This window comes from Leishmania mexicana, chromosome 20 (assembly GCF_000234665.1).
Source record: "Leishmania mexicana MHOM/GT/2001/U1103 complete genome, chromosome 20".
Classification (NCBI taxonomy): domain Eukaryota; phylum Euglenozoa; class Kinetoplastea; order Trypanosomatida; family Trypanosomatidae; genus Leishmania; species Leishmania mexicana.
Genome location: NC_018324.1, coordinates 2,870,187 through 2,889,933, shown reverse-complemented (window position 1 = coordinate 2,889,933; position 19,747 = coordinate 2,870,187). Strand labels below are relative to the sequence as shown.

The 19,747-nt window shown below is 59.6% G+C and overlaps 5 protein-coding genes across 5 annotated transcripts; all 5 read right to left on the bottom strand.

The window, feature by feature from the left end:
• Positions 1-798: 798 nt before the first annotated feature.
• On the bottom strand, positions 799-4,809 carry LMXM_20_0690 (conserved hypothetical protein; the record flags this gene model as incomplete). The annotated part of the gene is made up of 1 exon (XM_003875087.1): positions 799-4,809. One exon carries the CDS (start codon positions 4,807-4,809, stop codon positions 799-801), a length of 4,011 nt encoding a protein of 1,336 aa, XP_003875136.1.
• Positions 4,810-9,795: 4,986 nt separating this feature from the next.
• Positions 9,796-10,443, bottom strand: LMXM_20_0680 (conserved hypothetical protein; the record flags this gene model as incomplete). The annotated part of the gene is made up of 1 exon (XM_003875086.1): positions 9,796-10,443. One exon carries the CDS (start codon positions 10,441-10,443, stop codon positions 9,796-9,798), a length of 648 nt encoding a protein of 215 aa, XP_003875135.1.
• A 1,531-nt stretch (positions 10,444-11,974) lies between these two features.
• LMXM_20_0670 (conserved hypothetical protein) lies at positions 11,975-12,721 on the bottom strand (the record flags this gene model as incomplete). Its single annotated transcript, XM_003875085.1, has 1 exon — positions 11,975-12,721. One exon carries the CDS (start codon positions 12,719-12,721, stop codon positions 11,975-11,977), a length of 747 nt encoding a protein of 248 aa, XP_003875134.1.
• A 1,487-nt stretch (positions 12,722-14,208) lies between these two features.
• On the bottom strand, positions 14,209-16,008 carry LMXM_20_0660 (putative serine/threonine protein phosphatase 2A regulatory subunit; the record flags this gene model as incomplete). Its single annotated transcript, XM_003875084.1, has 1 exon — positions 14,209-16,008. The coding sequence occupies one exon, from the start codon at positions 16,006-16,008 to the stop codon at positions 14,209-14,211; it is 1,800 nt and encodes a 599-aa protein (XP_003875133.1).
• A 1,169-nt stretch (positions 16,009-17,177) lies between these two features.
• Positions 17,178-19,394, bottom strand: LMXM_20_0650 (rRNA biogenesis protein-like protein; the record flags this gene model as incomplete). The annotated part of the gene is made up of 1 exon (XM_003875083.1): positions 17,178-19,394. The coding sequence occupies one exon, from the start codon at positions 19,392-19,394 to the stop codon at positions 17,178-17,180; it is 2,217 nt and encodes a 738-aa protein (XP_003875132.1).
• Between the last annotated feature and the right edge of the window lie 353 nt (positions 19,395-19,747).

Sequence of the window (19,747 nt, the reverse complement as noted above, 5' to 3'; positions counted from 1 at the left end):
GTGTGCATGAGTGGGTGTTTGCTCGTGGGTTCGCCTCTCTCTCTGTACGTGTCTGCGTGTGTGTGTGTGTTCCGAGTAAGGGGCGGTGGAACAGCGTTCCAGCAGGGCTGTCGAAGCCTTTTCTCTCTCTGTGCCTCCACACGCATACATGCATGCACACACGCACGCATGCATATATATATACACCAAGAATGCACTCCTTGTTTGATGCGCCGCCTCTTTCTCCTCATCTCCCCCATTCTGACTCGTTTGTTCTGCCTTTTTTTTCCTGTTGGTTCTATGGCGCGCGCGCACGTGCGTGCGTGTGTATGCCTCAAGCCGGCAAAGCAAGAGAGACGAGGAGACGCATACGCACCGAAAGAGAGAGAGGCAATGCGAAGAAGCACCACCACCGCCACCACCACGGAGTGAGGATGGCGAGCAAAAAAGAGCACGGAGATCGAACAGACCAGAGAGAGAAAAAAAGGCAAACAACAGCAGCGACGAAAGGGAGGCGGGAGGAGGAGGGAGGGGCCGAAAGTAACACACACACACACACACAAAACAACAACAGCAGTAGCAAAGGAACGAAAGGATAATAAGGGGAAAACGAACACGAAGACATCATCAACAACAACTACATGCGGCGCACAGGCGCAAACACACCCGCCGGCATGTCTGCGCCTACATATATGCAAGCAAGCGGAGGAGAAAGGGTGGGGTGAGGTGAGGCCGGCGAGGAGCTGACAGTTGTCCTCCCCTGACCACTGCTGACCGCTTTCCCTCGAGCAACCATTGCCTCTTGTGATTCTTTCTTCACTACTGGGCACGGAAGAAAAACTGACCGTTTGAGAAAAACTGGCTACCGTCCTCGTCCTCGTCGTCGTCGCGATCGATGCCGCCGTGCCCGCGGATAGCCTCCATAGCAGCCGTCGCAGCCGCAAGCGCGACCGCAGCGTCATCTTCGTCGTCGTTGATCCCGGCAAAGCTGTACGGGTTCGTCTTTGGATGCGGATTCGCCGCCGCTGGGGCGGTCGCCTGATCGCCGATTGTTCCCGCGACACCAGCAGAAGCGGCCCCGGCATTGGCGCTGGTCGACTTGGCGCTCGTGTTGGTCGCACTTGCCGCCGGCCCTGACGATGAGACCTCCTTGCCAGACGTATTTGAGGTGGGCGCGGGGTGCTGCTGCTGCTGCTGCTGGGTATGCCCGTACATGTTTTGCATGCTCGTCTGCTGCATCCCCTGCATGTGTGGCAGTGGTGGTATGGCAGAGCCGGGTACGGCGTTGTACGGTGCTGGCGGCGCGGCGGCGCTGCCTTGCTGCGGTGGCGTAGAAGCCGGTGTGCGCGCGGCGCTCTGCGGACCGAAGCCTTGCGGGTTGCCTCCTGCCGCCATGCTGGCCATGGCCTGCTGCTGCCGTTGAGCCTGCTGGTGCTGTGCCTGTTGCTGCTGAGCCATCTGTTGGGCTTGATGCTGTGCTTGCTGTTGCTGAGCATGAGCCTGCTGGGCCCGCCGAGCCTGCAGCATCATCTGTGCCTGCTTCAGGAGTTGCGCCTGCTGCTGCTCGTTGAGGGGCACCTGCTGGGCCATTTGGGCCTGCTGCTGGAGCTGACGTAGCAGCTGAAGTTCCTCCTGCACATCTATGAACTGGTGGTAGGCTTTCTGCCCTTCGGCCTGCTGCTGTGCGTGTTGCTGGGCCTGCTGTTGAGCGTGATATTGAGCCTGCTGCTGCGCTTGTTGCTGGGCTTGTTGTCCTTGCTGCTGAGCTTGCTGCTGGGCTTGTTGCTGAGCGTGCTGCTGCGCGGCGGCCATGCTCATCACGCTAGGCATCATGTAAGGGTTCATGTACACTTGCTGCGGTTGCATTTGCGGGGCTTGATGCGGAGGAATAGCAGCCATCATGAACTGCTGCTGTTGCTGTGGCTGCGGAGCCTGCGTCGTTGGCGCAGACGCCACCGGCACCATCAGCAGTTGCCCACCAGGACCCATCATGTACTGGTACTGCTGCTGCGATTGCTGCACTGCCTGCGGCGCTGCTTGAGCAGCAAAGTACTGTGGTGAGGCCCCTAGCATCTGCTGTTGTTGCTGCGGTACGTTGTACATGTGCATCATAGACGGAAAGGCCATCTGTTGCGGCTGCGGGGGTGTGCCAGAGGCGCTGGTGGGGCCCGAGGATGTGGCTTGAGGACCCACCATCATCGGCTGACCCGTTGCCGGGTTGATCACGTATGCCGGATGCGCCGCCTGCGTCGGCGCGGCTGGTGCCGTCAAGACTCGGGAGTTGCTCGGCACCTGCACGTAACCGACACCGGCCACGTACATGAGCATGGAGGCACCCGCGGTGGCAGCCGTGGTCGGGGCTGCGGCCGCGGTTGGCTGGTTGGACGGCACGATGCCCATACGCAACATGGTTGGGTTTTGCCCCATTGCTGCCGCCTGCGCAGCGAGCAACGTGTGCCCAGCAGTTGTGGGTGTCGCGGAACCCGCCAGCGCGTTCGGTGCAACGCCCTGTGCTACGTTGGCGTGCATCGCGGGGACGTTGTGCATCATCTGCACCGCCTGCGGGGGCGGGGGTGGGTGGGATTGGGCCGCTGCAGCGGCCGCGGCCTGTGTGGTCGCGGCCTGTTGGGCTTGTTCTGCGTGCGCTGCTTCTGCCTGCGCCTTCTTGCGCTTCTCCTCCTCGGCTGCAAGGCCCTCCTTCACCCAGTGGCGCACCGTGGCGGCGACAATCGTGCTTCCCATCACGCGCTCCTCCTCCCGCTCGAGGCTGCCCTCTTCTTGCATTGCTTCGCGGCGGCTCTGGTTTAGGTGGCGGCGCTCCTTCATCAGCGGCCCCATATCACACCGGATGAAGGAGTTCTTGACCGTCTCGTATGCGGCCGTCTCGGCAATCAGCTTCATCATGCGCGCGAGCAACGCGCCATCAAAGATGACCTCAATTCCGCACTCTCCAGAGCTCAACTCGTACAGGGAAACTTCAGGCATGGTGCAGTGCGTCTTTCGGTAGATCTCGTCTTGCGGCTCAGCCGTCTTCTGTTTGCGCTGACGGCGGCGGCTGCGGCGTGTGCGACGACTGGCCGTAGGAACAGAGGCGCTGCTAGGCTTCGCATCCTTCTCCGAATCCGCCGTGGTGTTTCGGGTCGAGTCGGCCGCGTCCTCATCTTCGTTCTCGCCATCTTCCCTTTTCTTCACCGCCTTCTCCACCGCTGCGACATCGGCGACCGCGCCGGTTGCCCCGCTCTTGTGCCCGCCATCGTCCACATCGGAGTGCTCCCTGTCCTCGGAGTCGTCGCCGCGGGCCAGCCGCTGCGGCTTCGCCACCTCGCCGCCGTCACTGACAACGGTCTGCATCAAGGTGTCGCTGTCGGCCTTCGTCGGGGCTTCTCCGTCAGCCGTCGCGGCCGTGATGATCTCTGCCGAAATGTCGCCGACGGTCAACGTTGTCTCCAGCGAAGCTGCACCACCTCCGCAGGAGGCCGTCTCACCGCCGGCGCTTGCGGCAAGGTGCCGCTCGCTAAGACCCATCTCTTCCACGAAGTCCAGGAGCGGAAGCTGCTCCTGTAGTACCTTCAGCTGGTGCACCCGGTCTTTTGACAGCATTACATGAATGTTAAGAAGCTGCAGGTGCGCGTAGTACGCGTTCTCCACCTCAGGGGAGTGAACGGGACGCTGCAGCATGCTGCTGGTCAGGTACTGAGAGCGGAACATTATGCTGGCCAAGAAGACAACCGGTTCCAGCAGGTGCACGTACTTGTACTCGTTCTCGAAGATCAGTTCAAATGCCACGTCCAGGCCCTTGGAGCCACATTCGTTGATGCGTAGCACGTGCAGGGGCGGCTTCGACTCTGGTCCGTAGATTTCCCGCGACTCGTAGTCGACGCTTCGCGGCTTCGAAAAGCACGAGAGGTACCCAATGCAGCGCAGACGACGGCTCTGCACAGTCACCCACTCCGGCGAGGACGGAGCACTGCCTACACTGCCGCTGGAGCCGGACATCTGCAGTCCGTTGGGGCCCGCTGTCAGAGTCGGAACATTCAGGGCTGTCAGAGTGTTATTGCCCTTAGCGCCGTTGGGACTCGTGGAGTTTTGATGCCCTGACGAGCCTCGACGGCCCGACGTGTCCGGCTCGATGGTGCACACTGCGCACGGCACCGGCCGCAGCATTGGAGGCGGGGGAGGCGTCATCGACTGCTGCGACGAGAGCGATGCGCGAGAGGAGCTGCCGATGGCACGAGGCGCCGCCAGATCCCCCTTCACAGGCCCACCCACCGTCGGGCCAACCTTGGGGCTCTTTGTCTTCTCCATGCCCTTGATCGAGGCCACGCGCTTCTCGCGCACCTTCGCGTTTGCCTGTGCCGCCGATTCGTACAAGACACGAGTTGTTGTAAAGAAAGATGCCTCAATTTCGTTCAGCAGCTGGTCCATGGCCTTGTACGCGTGCACAGCCTTCCGTTTCGTCTCGGCACTGGGGTCGAAGTTCCCGCTGCCCGAGAAGGTGGTGTTAAGCGCCTGCGGCGGTGGGCCGGCGGAGGGGATGACACTGCCCGCCGTGTCGCTCATATTGTGCAAGGATGTCTGCGCCGAGAGGTCGGGCGTGGTGCAACTCGAGGAAATACCGTTCTGCATTGCTTGGAGGGCGAGCGCAGTCGTGTTGGGTGGACCATCAAAGTAGAGCTGCGCCACCGCATCTTTCAGTCGCCTGTTTGTATCGTTGAAATGACGCCGCAGAAGCGGAACAAGGCACACCTCTGTCGTACCGCCGTTGTTGGGATGCTGAGCCGCCGTCGCGAACAGAAAGTTCGGCGCATCGTGAGAAGGATAGCCACCCATTTTCCCTTTTTTTGCTGGCGTTAGGTTCACGTCGCGCCTTTTTATCTGGCTAGGCTTCACTCCTTTGGTAGAAGCACTAGGACTGCTGGTGCGTAGGCCTCTGCGTACGTGTGTGTATGTGTGGGAGGGGACGGTGGCGGGCGGGAAGGGGAGGGATTCGCCAGACAGGAGACGAGCAACAACGAAAAAAAACAACGAACACACGAGGCGAAGCTCAAACCGAGAGAGGGACCCGTGAAATGAAGAAGAAAAAAGGTGTGGGTGGAGGCGGACACGGAGAATCAATAAGGCCCTAGATGTTTATATATATATATATCTATATAAACCGACTTTGACGCGCCGCTTACACGCGCCCGCGTTCACACACACACACACACTCGACAAGACCGGCCGCACAACGACGCAAGCGCACACAAACAGAGAAATAAAACGAGAAGACAACAACAAACAAAGAAAACGTCCCCCCACACACCCCTGTACAGCGCGAGCGGCAGCTACGAGCCACGACGGGACAAGAGGTGTAGACGGTGAAGCCCCAATGGTACACGGAAATACAAACAGACCGAGGAGACGTGAGACACACAAAGAAAGGAGAGGGAAGGAAGGACGCTTGCGGCAAGCACAACCCCCTCTCCCGTGTCACGGGTACACACACAAACACACACGCACACACGGGCGCGCGAGCTTAGACACACGCTTACTTTAACGCGTGCGGACAAATAGAGGATGAACGAACACTCTTGAGAGGGAGGAGAACAACGAGCAGCGGCCCAAGGATAACAGAGAGAGGGAGGGAAAAAGGAAGGGCGAGTGCTGGGGGAAGGGACACCGGATGTAAAACCAAAAATAGAATTGAAGGAGCGAGGGGGGGGGCTAGGAGACACCAAATCGACAAATAAGAGCTCCTCCCTGATTTTCGTAGCCTGTGTCTCCTACGTTCGTAAAATTCTGTTCTTGTCGGGCTGCTCCCCCCTTTTTCACATTCTGTGTTCTCTCACACCGGCTTGGCCTACGCGGCCTTGTCGTTTCCGTCTCTCGTGCTTTCCTTCGTCGCCGTCGAAAAAAAAAAACACACCGAGGCGTTTTTTTATTGCCTTCTTCTTTGGTCCTCCTCCTTATCGTCTCCCTCCCTGCTTAAGTTTTACACTCGCGAGAAAAAAATGGGCAAGAGCAACAGAGGACGCACGCCTCAGGCAGACACACAAACACACAGTCACACACGCACGCACACACACACACACACAGAGAAAGGCGCTATCGTCGTCAAACGGTACACCTGCACCAACAAAACACCAACCGTAGCAGAGGAAGAGAGGAGAAGTGAAATGAAGCGACGAGGCCACGGTTCCTCCCTCTCTCTCTCTCTTTCTCGCTCCCCCGCCGTGTCTACGTCCCTTTTTTGTTGTTCGTACCGTTTTTTCCCCTCCCCCTTCCCTCGTCCCCTTATTTTGCCGCGGCTCACTCCCGGTATCGTTCACTGGATCCTGTTCGGCGGTCTGCCTTCGTGACGGCAGCGGTGCCCCCCCCCCTCCTCCTCCTCCTCCTCCTCCTCCTTTTTTCCCTCCTGCGGAGACACACACACACACACACACACACACACGCACACGCACACGCACGCAAAGGGCAGGACGAGAACAAGCGACCAACAACGTCAACAACAAAAGAACAATGAAGAGAGGGAGAGATGTGTGAGGGGTGGGTGGGTGGGGAGATAGCGAGAGCGAAGGGAGGCGGGAAGAGGAGCCGAGACGAGCACACCAAACAAAACAAGGCGGGCGGGCGCACGGCGCTTTCTCTCCTGTTTCTCTAAGCACTACAACTGCAGCACAAAACCGGTAAGAAGAAGGAAACAGAAAAAGAAGAAGACGGAGCACGGGAAAGGAAATTCCTTTCTTTTTTTTTGTTGTGGTTGATTTTTTCTTGCAAGCACGGCGACTGCGTTTTCCAGGGTGCTTGGCGTGGTGTGGGAGGTGTATTCGCTCCGTCTCTCGCTCAATCTCGCTTGCTCGGCCCCTCCCGTGTATCGCGCGTTTTGCCACCTGCCAACGTGTAGGCTCGCAGGCAAAAAAAAAGCAACAACAAAATGAGTGCAGAGAAGCAGGGGGGATGGGGTAGAGGGCGAGAGGGCGTTAGAGAGGAAGGATAGTGATTAAAAAAGTGCTGGGGAGTCGTGGCGGTGGGGGAGGGGGGAGGGGGCCTGATGTGAGAGATGCCGATGGTGGAGAGGAAAAGCAGTGAGGAGATATAGGCAGAAGGAGGAGGAGGGATGGGGGATAAAACACACACACGCACAAGCTCACACACCGAGAGGGAGCTGGAACCTCAAGAGAGCTTGGGTTCTAACACCTCTCTCTCTGTATCCCCCTACTCGCTGACGCGTGTGCGTATAGGTGTAAGGTACAGGTGCGTTGGTGGGGCGTTGGTTCGCACCGATATATATGTAGAGAGATACGCAGAAAACAAAAGGAACGCACAAAGAAACCAGACAAAAGCCAGAAAAACAACCCAAAAGGGCTGCGAGGGCAGAGGAAGACTCTGTGTAGATGTATGCTTCTGCTACCAAGTGGGGGTTGGAGTGGGTAGGGTGGGGTAGGTGGAGGGAGAAAAAGAAGAAAAGACAGGTGGGGGGGGGGAAGGAAGGAAGACGGGAGTCTGAGAGACCAGCGCAGAAGAGGAGAAGAAGGCAGGGTACTGAGATGCAACGACAACGAGGACGAGATCAGCAGAGGGAGGGGAAGAGGGAGGGGTGAAGGTAGTGGAGTTGGGTCGCACAGACAGGTGAGAGAGAGAGAGCGGAGCTGAGAAGAACGAGAAGCCCAACCCAGCGCAGAGCCCGCCTCGCAATACGAGCACAAAATACAGAAACAAACAAACAAAGGAAAAACACCGGAGCACAACCAGCAAAGGCCACAGTACACAAAGGAAAAGATGGGGAAGTGGTGGTGGTGATGGTGGGTGTGGTGGGTGTGATGGTGATGGTGGGTGAAACAACACAGCACAAACAAACAAAAAATAGAGCGAGAGGGGCCGCGAGGCGCGGAATAAGCAAAGCGTCAGGAGTTCGTTACGCACGTTCTCTCTCCCCCACCCTCTTTTTTTTTGTTTCGCCTGTGCCTTCGTGTCGGCGTGTGCGCTTGTGTGAAGGGGTGGGGTGGGGGGAGGCGCGTACGTGCTCGTGCCCGATGCGTGCGTACCCGGGCGTTACGGCAACCTCGCACCGATAATCGCCTCGCTTTTATTTCTCTCCCACGCACGTTCGTTATATCCTGGCACGTCGAGAGGCTAGCCTACCCAGAAAAAGAGAAGGAGGGCCACCTCTTCGGTTTTCCCCCTCAACACCTCTTTTCTTTTTTCCTCCCTTCTTGTGTTGTTCCGCTGTTATGTTACACGCTCGTGGGAGATGCAGAGAAGAAAAGCGCAACAACGACACTCGTAGGCACCCGTCGAGACGCACACGAAAGAGTACTTTCACAAAACCGTGATACACACACACACACGCACACGCACACACACACACATACACACACGCGCGCGCAAAAGGCGGTTCCGCCGACGGGGGGAGAGCGCAGGGGAAGGGCAGAGGAAGGGAGATAAGGTAGAGGAAGGACAAGGAAGGAGGAGGAAGGAGGAGAGAGAGAGCGGGGTGCGAAGAAACGAGAAGCGACGAAAACAAAAAAAAACGGAGAAGTCAAGTAAGAGAAAGGAAGGAAAGAACACGACAAAAAAAGCTGTGCGTGCAGTGTTGCGGGAGGAGGGAGGGGAGGGTGGCGTGCACGCGTGGGAGGGTGGCGGCCGTGGTGGTGATGGCGGTGGCGCAGCAGCAGTGAAAAGCAAAGCGGAGAGAGAAGTTGGGAGAGGGGACAGACAGATTGGTAGACAGGGTAGAAGAAGAGGTAGCACGGTGACGCAGTTTCGCTCACATGAAGTGAAGCGTGCCTAGCAGAGGAAGGGAGGCAGCACAAGGGGAGCATACGCCTCGCGCCAAGTCCTCGGCAGCCGCAAACGGCAGGAGGGTGGTGCCACCGGCCCTGCTGGTTCCACGAGCACTGCGGCGTGCACGTCACCCCAAGCAATAGGGCAAGAGACACGTGATTCCAGAATGCGGTCGATTCTGTGAAGGACACTGTCAAGTAATGCGAGCGCGCTCGCAGAGGGGTTGATGGGGGGGGCACAGAGCGTGACGAAGACAAAAGGGTTGGACACGGCGTCGTCATCTGAGGGGCGGCCCTTCGGACATCTCCTGTCGTTTCGCTTCAACACGCAACAGCGTCCCTCCCCTCCCCTCGTTCTGTTCACTCTTCTTTCTTCGCCTCTTCCGTCAGATTCGTGCGTTGCTACACTAGATTGTAAAAGTAACAACAACCAACACCCACGTCCGCTCGCGCACCGTGCGCTGCCTCGCTGGCGGAGTCGACACCGTGAGCCATAGAAAAAAAAACGCGGCGCAGGCTCACGATGAATACGGTGACCTTTACGCACGCAGGGACGTCCAACACAGACACGGAGAGAGTGAGAGGGGATGGGGAAGGAGGGTGGGGCGTAGCACACATGCAGACAGACACACGGCGGCGGTGCGCACAGAGAAGTAAAGCAAAAGTAAGAGCGGGAGAGGAGGGAAGAAAGGGGCGGGGCAGAGATCGAGCCTGAAAGCGGCCCTTGCCTATGCTGACCGCAAAACTGCGCACCAAGGTTGGGCACGATCGTAGCAACGGCAGCTGTCGTTGAGCGAGAGCGGCGCATCCGTACATTACGCACCTCTCCTCCACCTTTTTTGTGCCCCGACGACAACAGCAGCGCGAGAGAATGAGCGAGCCAGAGAGAGGGAGGAGAAAGGGCTTGCCGACGTAAGGAGTTGGGTCAGTGCACCTCACACGGCGCACACGCGTGCTTCATTGTGAGATGGTGCTGCTCTCCCGTTTGCCGCTGCACTCTCCCCGCACTTTCTCACCGCCGTGCGGCCGCCATCTTTTGGCATCGCGGTCGAGCCTATTTCCAGAAGGCGTTGTCCTTTGCTAGTTTCGACTGTAGGCGTGCGCGCCACTTGTCCACGAAGGATGTTGGCATCACGACATAGTCGCCAGGTTCGATAGAAGTAATGCCATTGGTGTCGCTACCGTCCCCCAAAGTGATGCTGCGGGCGTAGCTCACGACGAAGCTATACAGATCCTCGAGAATTCGCTCGGCAATGGCGATCTTGGTGGCTGCCTGCGACTGATGCAACGGCTGCTCGTGCGTGAAGCCGAGGTTCTCCAGCTCCTCTTCCCGCTCCAGCGCCAACCCGAGAACGATACGGATTGGCTGGGCGGCATTGAGAAAGACAGTAGGGACTTTAACGATGGAGCTTGCACGCTGCTGCGTCAAAGCACCGACGTACTGGAAACTCATCGTGTCCTCGCGCGCGAGAAAGAGGCCGATGCCGTGGCCGGGCGGGAGCGGCTCTGACATGGTGAGAAACACAACAAAGCTCTCTGGTGCCACACCGAGGCTGACGGTCCACCGCCCGGTGTCGACGGGGGAGATGTCGGTCTGCACGGGGTAGCCGGGAATGATTACGCCGAAGAGAGGCGGTGGTGTGCTACTAGGGGCTGTCGCGTAGGGGACTGCTAGCCCCGGCGGCGCCTGCTGCCACTGCATTCCGCTGGTGCCAAAGTCCAAAAAACGAAAGGAAGAGAAGGCAGGCGGTACCGCAGATTATAGGACTAAAAAGAAGCAGAGAGAGGGAGAGCGATTGGGCGGGAAGGGGAAGAGGGAGAGGGGTGAAGGAGGCGCGGCCGCGCACTATGCACTCCCACTCCCACTCGCGCGCGCTCTTCCACACACCCAACGCGAAACCAGCCAGACAAAAAAGCTATGCGCGCAGATTACCAGTGTAGAGCGTCACAGAGAAAGACGGAAACAAAAGGATAAGGAGAGCTAACCTCGGCGTAGGAGTCACCTCAGAGAAGAAGAAGAGTGTGGGGAAGAGGGGATCCAGAGTCGCGCATGTCAGGTCTTCCCGTAGAGGAAGCGTTATGCATAGATCGGAGGCGCGATGTAAGAGCGAAGCACAGACGGCAAAGTTGCCTGGGCGACAAAGAGACATCTACCACGGTGCCGGTTGCCAACTCATCCACTTCTCCATCCACTCGTCCTTTTCTGGATCCTCTCACCTACGCCCTCACGATGCGGCGACACCGCTCAGTGCGTCACACCTCAGGATCAAGCACACCCACTTCCCGTGGGAGAAGCGGAGCAGCCCCCCCCCCCCACATACACACACACCATAACCCCTGCCAAAACGCTGAACCACTTCTCGTGGTGACAGGGCCAAGGACCCATGACGTGGGGAGGTCAGAGCGACGTATCGCTGCTGATGTCGGCGGCCAGGTCCCGGATGACACTGTGCCAGCGTGACTTGAGCGTATCCCACCCGGCCCTCACTGCCCAGTGGTGTGGGGAGCCTGCCCCATCAGAAGGGGGATGCGCCAGGTGGCAACCGGTACCATGGGGAGGCAGCTATGAGGCTGCCCGCGAAGAAGGTGTGTGGATACAGCTTGAGACAGGGGCCGTGCTCTCACATGACTGAGCCGGCGAATTCCAGCAACGCGCGTGTCTGCCCCTGCTTCGCACGATGCGATTGGGCACCTGTGGCGGGCCGGGCGGTGGTTGGGGGTGGGGTAGAGTGGACTCATGGTCCGTGGCATGATGAAAAAAGCGTTGCACGATCCACAAAGGAAACGGTCTCACCTGTTGGATCTGCGTGTTCGTGTTCTCTCGCACCGAGAGGGAAGAGGGGGGGGGCATTCACATCACCATCATCGATCCTTCCTACAGGGTAGCCTGTCGAGGGGTCTTTTCTTTCGATTATTCCCTGTCAATATCGTTGTTACCATGGCGGATAGCGTAACGAGCCACCCACCACACACACACACACACAATACCAACAAGCGCACCACCGCGGCAGGGAAGGGAGAGGGGAGGGAGGGGGTCACGAGCAGCACGGAAGCGAGCCCTACCCAGCGTAAGAGAATAAACGAGCCGTGCGCTTGCCCGCACACCTGAATCTCTCCACGTCCGTTTTGCCCATTCATGATCCTACAGGCAGCCTCAACGGCAGGGACGCGACACGGTGGATGGACGCACACAGCCGACTGGCGGGGTGAGGGAAGGATACCACTTTCCACTCTCACTGCTGCGAGTTCTCTCCGGCGTGAGAAGACGCACTCTGTGCCGCCGCATTGACTGCCCCCTCCCAGTGCCACGCGCAGTTCACCGCCCCAGACTCCATGACGTAGGGTTTGGCGTCCACAAAGGCGGGGTCAAAGGCGCGTATGTGACCCACGTTGCTCACTAACGTGTTCTGCAGGGCGATGATGCGGTCATCGAGGCTCTGCGCCTGGCGTGTCTGACGTTCCTCTTCCTTTTGCATCGCCTGCGCCTTTGCCTCGGTTTCCCGCGCCCGCTTCACAACCTCGTCCTGCCGTACCATCTGCTGCACCTCATGTGTGCGGCTCTGGTGCACGTAGTAGTAGTACAGGTTATCTGTCTGATTCTTCTCGGCGTACACCCACTTCTGCAGCTTCGCAATTTTGAGCACGAGGCGCAGGTGTCGCGCAGAGTCGAGGGGGACGTCGTTGTGCTGCTTGCACAGCTCCCACAGGTCAAGCAGGCGAATTGGCTGGTGAAAGAAGAGCAGCTTCACAACGTAGTTGCGGGGCAGCTCACCCAGGTCACGTGGCACAGCCTTGATGTTGTTCTGCTCCAGCGGCTTCTTGAAGAGCTCGCGGATATTGCTGTTAAACTTCTTAAAGCCGGCCTGGCGAATCATCGTCACCTCGCTGCGATACGGAACGGTAAGGCGGTACTCCTTCCCAGGCCGCAGCCCTGGCGGGCCTTTCGGCCTGTTACAGCGGGCGAGTGTGCGACGCAGCATCTTGCCGCAACGTCTGTCAGCTACAGCTCAGCGCTTCAGTGTCGAATGTGCGTTGTGTTACCCGGCGAGTTGGCGCGGTCTGGGCACTGCACCTTCCAGTATAACACGGATTCCTCGGACCCGTATGCACACACACACACACACACACACACACAGACACATGCGCACGCATATACCCGCAGCGACACTCACGCCCAGCAGAGCACTTGTCCTGTCTGCCTACTCAGTGAAATGCAGAAGTGAGAGAGGGAAGGAGACACCTCACGTGCTGACGGTGCTCACGGACAGGCATGAACGGTTTGGCGGCATCCGCGCGCGTTTTCCAACGAGGGGGAGGGCAGAGGGGAAAAGCAGAGAGAAGGGGAGGGAGGCGGAGGGGGAGGGGGAGTCCCGACGGGAAGTCGTGGGTCGGGCATGAAGGAAAGGAGGGGATGGGGCAGGGGCGTGAACAGGACTGTCGTGATCCTTCTACACAATTCTGGCTCCCCGCTGCTGCTGCTGCTGCTGCTGCTGCTGTGCTGGTACGGTAGTCACGAAGGACAAAACAAGCCGTGTAACCACGCGAGATAGGTCCGAGCAGGAGGGTGGGGGCGGTTACCGCTCGTTGTGTGTGAGTGCGTATGTGCGAACTAACGGCACTCTGTGCATCCATGTATCATGCATCTCATCCGGCGCCCCTTCGCCAGTCATCGCACGTGCGCGCGCGTGCCCGGCGCCTCCTCGCTCGGTGTGCATCCACGGCAGGGGGCTCCGAGAGCAGATGAGGGGGCCGGCGGGGCCTTTCTTTTGCCGATTTTGTACTCGCACCGGCGTTGTGCTGACAAGTTTGCGCGCACGCTGGAAAAAAGGAGAGAAACGGAATTAGAGGGCGTGACGAGAGAACTCGCCACACACGACCAGGGCAACGACGGAGACATGAACAGTGTCCGGAGACTAACGGGGGTTGATCTAATCAAGCACACACACACACACACACGCAAGGTGGGAGCGGCCACGTGTGCGCAGACAAACGAACAGGAACCTTCATATCGAAACACCCACGCCCACAGGCACCGGGAGGTCGAGGGGAGGTGTTCTATGACCACACATACACATACACATACGTGTACCTCTGCATCAGGAGCGCACCATCTGTGTCTTCCCCTCTTTCTCCACCTACACTTCACCCCTCCTCACTCAAGGGTTCTGCTCCAGGGGGCGAGCAGGATAAGGACAGCTGAGGGGGCGGGGACGGGCGCATAAGCGGGATGAGTGGGTGGAAAAGATGCTGCGTGGGAGCGGAAAGGGCATCTTCAATGTTTATGTATATATATTCTTCACCACCACCACACAGAGAAGGGGGAGCGCGGGACGCAAGCACCAGCAATGTTGGCTGCCGTCGCAGCGCACTCCTTCTGCTTTCTCCTCCCCCTCCACTGCACAGCTTTCTCCACTTGTATGCGGTGCTCTCATCTCCCTCTATAGGCGCCTCGTTGCTTGATAGGTTTCTACTTCTTCGCCATGGAGGACTTCAGCGCCGGTGCCGCTACCGCCGCGTCGCACACGTCCACCTCAGCGTCTTCACTAAGGGTCCTCAGCACCGACTTCGCCACTCGCGAGGGGATCTTGTCAGCGCGGCTGAGCGCCATGATCGCCTTGGCCACGTTCAGACGCACATTTGGCACGGCGTCCTTGTGCAGTATGACAAGCTGCGGCCACACCGCCGACTCACATGTTGCCGCGTCGAAAGCGGCGACGTTCGCAAGGGCCGCGTACAGATGGCAGAGCGCGACTCGATGGAGGTAGTTAGAGTCGGTCACGAGAGTCTGCACTTGTGGCAGGAGCGTCGAGGCGGCCCACCCACTCCCGTGCTCGGCCACCAGCTTGCAGCACGACTGCACTGCGGCGTCACGGATGGCGGCTACGCGGTCGGTCAGACGGATGACGCATACCTGCAGCACCTGCTCCGCGCTCCGCCCCAGCGAGGTGATCACGTAGGGCACCTGTGCGACAACCACCTCCCGCACACGCCATTTTGAATCCGCAGCGAGGTGGATGACAACAGGGACCAGGCTTGGCGCCAGCTCCTTCGCCTCTGGGGTGTTGCCCATGGAGCTAAAACCAGACACGAGTGCCAGTCGCACATCCGCCTCCGCGTCCCGCAGCAGTGCGGTGCACGCTGGGACGATGGTAGTGCCCCAGAGGTCCTTTGCCACGTGCGCGACAGACTTCAGCACCGCGCTCGCGAGGCTCATGCGGACGTGGCTGACGTCGTCAGAGACAAGTCGAGTCCCGGTCACGAGGATATCCTTCTTGCCAGTCGCGTCTCGGCAAGCGGCAAGCACGTTCGCCATGTTGAACACCGCTGACGCACGGATCTCCGGCTCTGAGTCCTGGCACAGGGAGCGAAACACCGGCACAGCATACTTCACGACGTCCGGTGGCGAGAGAGCGGCCGCGAGATTGCCTAACGAGTCTGCCGTCATGTAGCGGACGCGCCACGAGCTGTCCGACGAGAGCGAGCGAACCGCTAAGAGGATGGCTGAGTGCTGCGTCTCAGGGAGCACCTGCAGCAGGGACGAGCACGTCGCCACCGCCTGCAGGCGCACGCCGTCGCTCTCGTCCTTGGCAAACGCGTTCAGCACCGGCACCAGCTCCGAGCACCCCTTCGGACCAAGGACGCCGGCGAGGTGTTTGCCCATGGCAATGCATGCGGCGCGCCGAACGAGGATCTCGTCATCTGCGCACAGCTTCTGGAAGAGCTTCATCAATTCAGTGCGCGTGCTGGCGTCGGCGCAGGGGTAGACGATGGAGATGAGCGAGCAGGCGGTGCTGCGACACTGCGGCATCCCTTCGCCGAGGCGTCGGACCATGCCTATGAATTCACCTTGTGCCTTCGCATTCGAGTCCTTGCGCTTGTTGTCGACCGAAGACGTACCGCTGCTGCCGGTGGTGCTGCCCGGCGAGAAGAGTTGGCTGCCAATGAGCTGGAGCGATGCGACAGCCTCGTCGCGTACGGTGACTTCGTCGAGGCTACCCAGGATCTCCAGTGGAGCCAGAAGACTGCTGGTGTACTCTACGCCTCCCACCTCCGGTAGCATCGTCCCCAGCGCGTTCGCGAACACGCGCAGCACTTCGTCGTTGTCGTCGAGGTAGTCCGTGAGGTACAAGAGGAGTTCGTCGCGAGTACGCTCGGGGCCCAGCGTGGTGCTGATGAGGTGAATACCGCGCATGCTGCTCAGGCGCGCCTCCGGGTCCTCGGAGCGGAGGTTGTCGATCATCGTCTTGACCGAGTCGAACTGCTCCATCGTGATGGCGCGCTGTGGGTTGTTCGTGCTAGCGGTGTCACAAAGGGAGAGGAGAGAGACACGCAGGCAAGTGGGGCTATTACACACACAAGAAAAAAAAGGGTATCGGGTTTGGCACCCTCCACGTGCAGTACCTGTGCGCACTTGTATACGGTATGGCGTGCTTGCGAGCTTTGTGTCGGCTAGGCTGATACGCACACACAGGCAAGCGCGCTCACACGGCCACACTCCGGCAGCGGTACCAAGGGAAGACAGTGAGAGGGAGAGTGAAGAGCGTTTGACGTGCACACGCTGGTGCAGGTGAATGAGTACCATTGGTGTTGACACGACATAAAAAGACGAAAACGAAACGCAAGGCGTGAAAAGTACGATGCGAGCCGGTCAAGACGACATGCCGACAGATGCGCAGAAAGCAGTCATTTCTCGAGTGCAATACGCAGCGGAGAACGCGCGGTGTCGCTGCCATGGATGGAGAGAGGGTGGGTGGTGGGGCAGGGCGAGGATTCGACGGCGCGTCGGTGCAACGTTACCTTCTTGCGTTGCGGCGCACTCGATGCGCACGCTTCTTTTCCGTTGCGCCCGCCGTCGTTGTCGTGAGTCCCGACCACCATACACACGCCTGAACACACACTTCCTCCGGTGCGCCACTCTCGGCTACGTTCATGTCCGAAAACAGTGGGCCTGGCACACCGCGCATTAGTGAGCGCGATCGCTTCTCCGTCTCCCTCTCTATCTCTTAGTTGCCGTTTTTATCGCTCTGCGTCTTGTCTTACGGAGGCGCCTATTCGCCTGTATGGCACGCACCACTGACGCCGTCTTCTCGTCGCCCTTCGATTAACCGTCACCCCCTAAAAACACTCAAGGAAGCAAAGTGACGCAAAAGGCGCGCTGCGTGTGCCTGCACAGCGACGCCCTTGCCGCTCGCACCCCCCCACTCACCCACCCTCCTCCAGTGAGAGGTTGCCCGCCTTTGTATGCGCGCCCCAAACCAGCTGTGGGAGGCGCACGTAGCAGTAGCCGCACATACCACTGCGCAGACCTGGATGCCGTCACTTGATTAAATATTTAAAAAGCCACACGCACACGCACACGCGCCTGCAAAGAGAGCACGTCCACGACAGCACAGCTCCAGGCTGCTTCAATGACGACGGCGCACAAGCAAAGAGGCATCACGCGGCCGCCGCGTCGGGGACACCGGAGTCGGTCAAGGCCTGAATCTTGGAGTCCACGTAGGTGCGCGCGCACTTCTTCACCGACTCGACATCGGCCGGCGTACCGTGCAGCTTCTCGAATGAGAGGAAGCGCGTGAGGACCTGCTGCATCACCTTTGCCGAAAAGTTCATCGCGACCGTGCGCTGGAAGATCTGCCGTACCTGAAGCGTCGACGCCGTCGGGTCTTTGCGGTTCAGAAGCCCCATCTCCTGATCGGTGTAGGTTGCCCAGACATCGGACCGCTTCGGCACCTTGCGCAGCAAGCCTTCGAAGAGCGCGCGGCCGTTCTCGGGACTGCCGTGCTTGTACTCGTGAATGGCAATGTGCACAATAGCCAGCGTGGCGTCGTCTCGCTTCAGCACATCGCCCATGTCCTTCAAGGTTCGCTTCAGCTGATCACGCTTGCCCTGATCGACAAGGACGATGCCGAGACGCTCCCACGTGCGGCGCTCAGTGCGGAACTTGCCTGTCATGGCGCGGCACAATGCAAGCAGCTGATTAGGCTTGCGAGACGCTGCGTAGATATCTGCGAGTCGCTCGAAGAGGGTCAGCTGGTTGAGCTGCCGTTGCTGTGCGCGCCGGAACACCGCCGAGAGCGACTCCTCCGTGCCGTACAAGTTCTCGATGTTGAGGTACGCCACCCAGACGTTCAGCAGCTCCTCCTGCTCTCGCACACCGATAGTGCTGAGCGCCTTCTCCGCCACCTGACGCGCCGCCTCGTACTGCTGCAGGCCAACGTGGTAGGCCATGTATTGCGTCCATATGTAGCTGCTGTTCGGGTTTGCGAGCAGCAGGCGCTGGAATTCCTCCGGGCTCGTCGGCACCGCCGTCTCCATGCCGCGCTCGTAGGCGTCGATTGCCTCCTCCAGTTTGCGGCGGCGCGTCCGCTGCTGCCGATCCTGAGCTGAGCCGTACCCGCTGTGACCTTCAGCCGCGTCCTCATCGTCCTCGCTTTCCTCGGCGCGCCGCGCCTTTGCCGCGTACTCGGCTCGCCACGGGAAGAAGCCCAGAAGTCCGCGCACCGCAACAGGAGATGTAGAGTTGGCCGCTGACGGAGCAGAAGTCGACGCAGAGGAAGACGCCTCGATCGTGGACCCGGCGAAGTGACGCACCGCCGGAAGGCGGTGGAACTGACGAAGGCGATTGGACAGGATCACGAACGGCGCCGCGTCACGCAGAGCGGCGATTTCAGGGCAGAACTCGATCAAAAGATCCACCGTGTAGCCGACCACCGGCGCCTCAGGCACCCCCTTGCCGTCCCAGTCGTACACATAGTAGCCGAGAACTGTCACGCAGCCCCTGCTGCTGTCGTGTTGGTCTACGGTGACGCTCTGCACAGGTATCTGAACAACAGCGCACCCGTCATCGGTCGACGAGAGGAGGACCGTGCAAGAGACGATGTCGCCAGGGTGCAGCGTGGCCAGCGCTGCCGCAGACACGGTCGTGTCGACCGGCGTGCCCTCCACCACCTTCGCCTTCGCTGTCACATTGACGACGTCAGCGTTCACGTCGTAGCTGAGAATGCGTACCTCGATGGTGTTTCCGTCGGCCGCGGCCTTGCTTCTCTCTGTGCTCGCGTCTAGTGAGCCGTCCTCTCGCACGTCATCTACGTGGTGCTCATCGTCGTCGCTGCTGACACCGCTTCCACCACGGCTTTTCTGCCTCTGCTGGGCACGCGCGGAAGCCCCGCTAAACGACTTGAGGGAGGCGGAGGAGGCCTCCTTGGTGAGGTCCTCCAATGCCGCCACAGCTGTCATGCGAGGCTGAATGGTTAGCACTGAGCCCTTTGCAGAGCCGCGCACGAGGCGAGCCGCGGCAGTAGTGCCGAGCCCTACCAACATGTGCTTGCGCAGGAGCCTCTGCACGAGGCAGCGCACAGGCTCGGGGTAGGTGAGTATCGCGCTAAAGCCCTCCTTCAAATCTACTGTCAGCAGCCGGTACCCCTGCGCGTCGCGCGAGCGCATCGGCATGGCAATAACCTGCTCGCGGGCTGAGAGGCTCGTGAGGAGACGCTTGGCCAGGAGATCATCGCCAAGTGTCGCGGTGGTGAGACGGCCGAAGCCCTTAGTCTCGGGCAGCTGCACAAGGATGCTATCGGTGGTGACGTGGTGCACGCGGTACTCCCGAAAGAGCGGGGCCGCGGCGGTGGCGGCACTGGATGAGGTGCGTGACATGCTTACTCGCAAAGATGGCTGTCGTTGGCGGAAGAGAAAGGCTCGGAAAAGGCGGTGGTGCGTGGCCCTCAAGTGCAGTCACGGAGGGGGGGGTGAGAGGGAGGTGGTTGAGTGAGGCAGATAGAAGCGGCGCAGAAAAATGGCGTGAGATGGCGGCGATGCACATCCAGGTGCATCCACATTGGCGCGGGAGGCGAACGGCAGGCTGCGAGGAGAAACGCGGCAGAGGCAGAAGAGGTTGACAGACCCTTGCCCCTCCTCCCCTCCTACGTACGCAGCCGCGGGTACCACAACGAGAAAAAAATGGGCAAAGGGAGATGCCACGCTCCATAGAATCACGCTCCACAATGGGG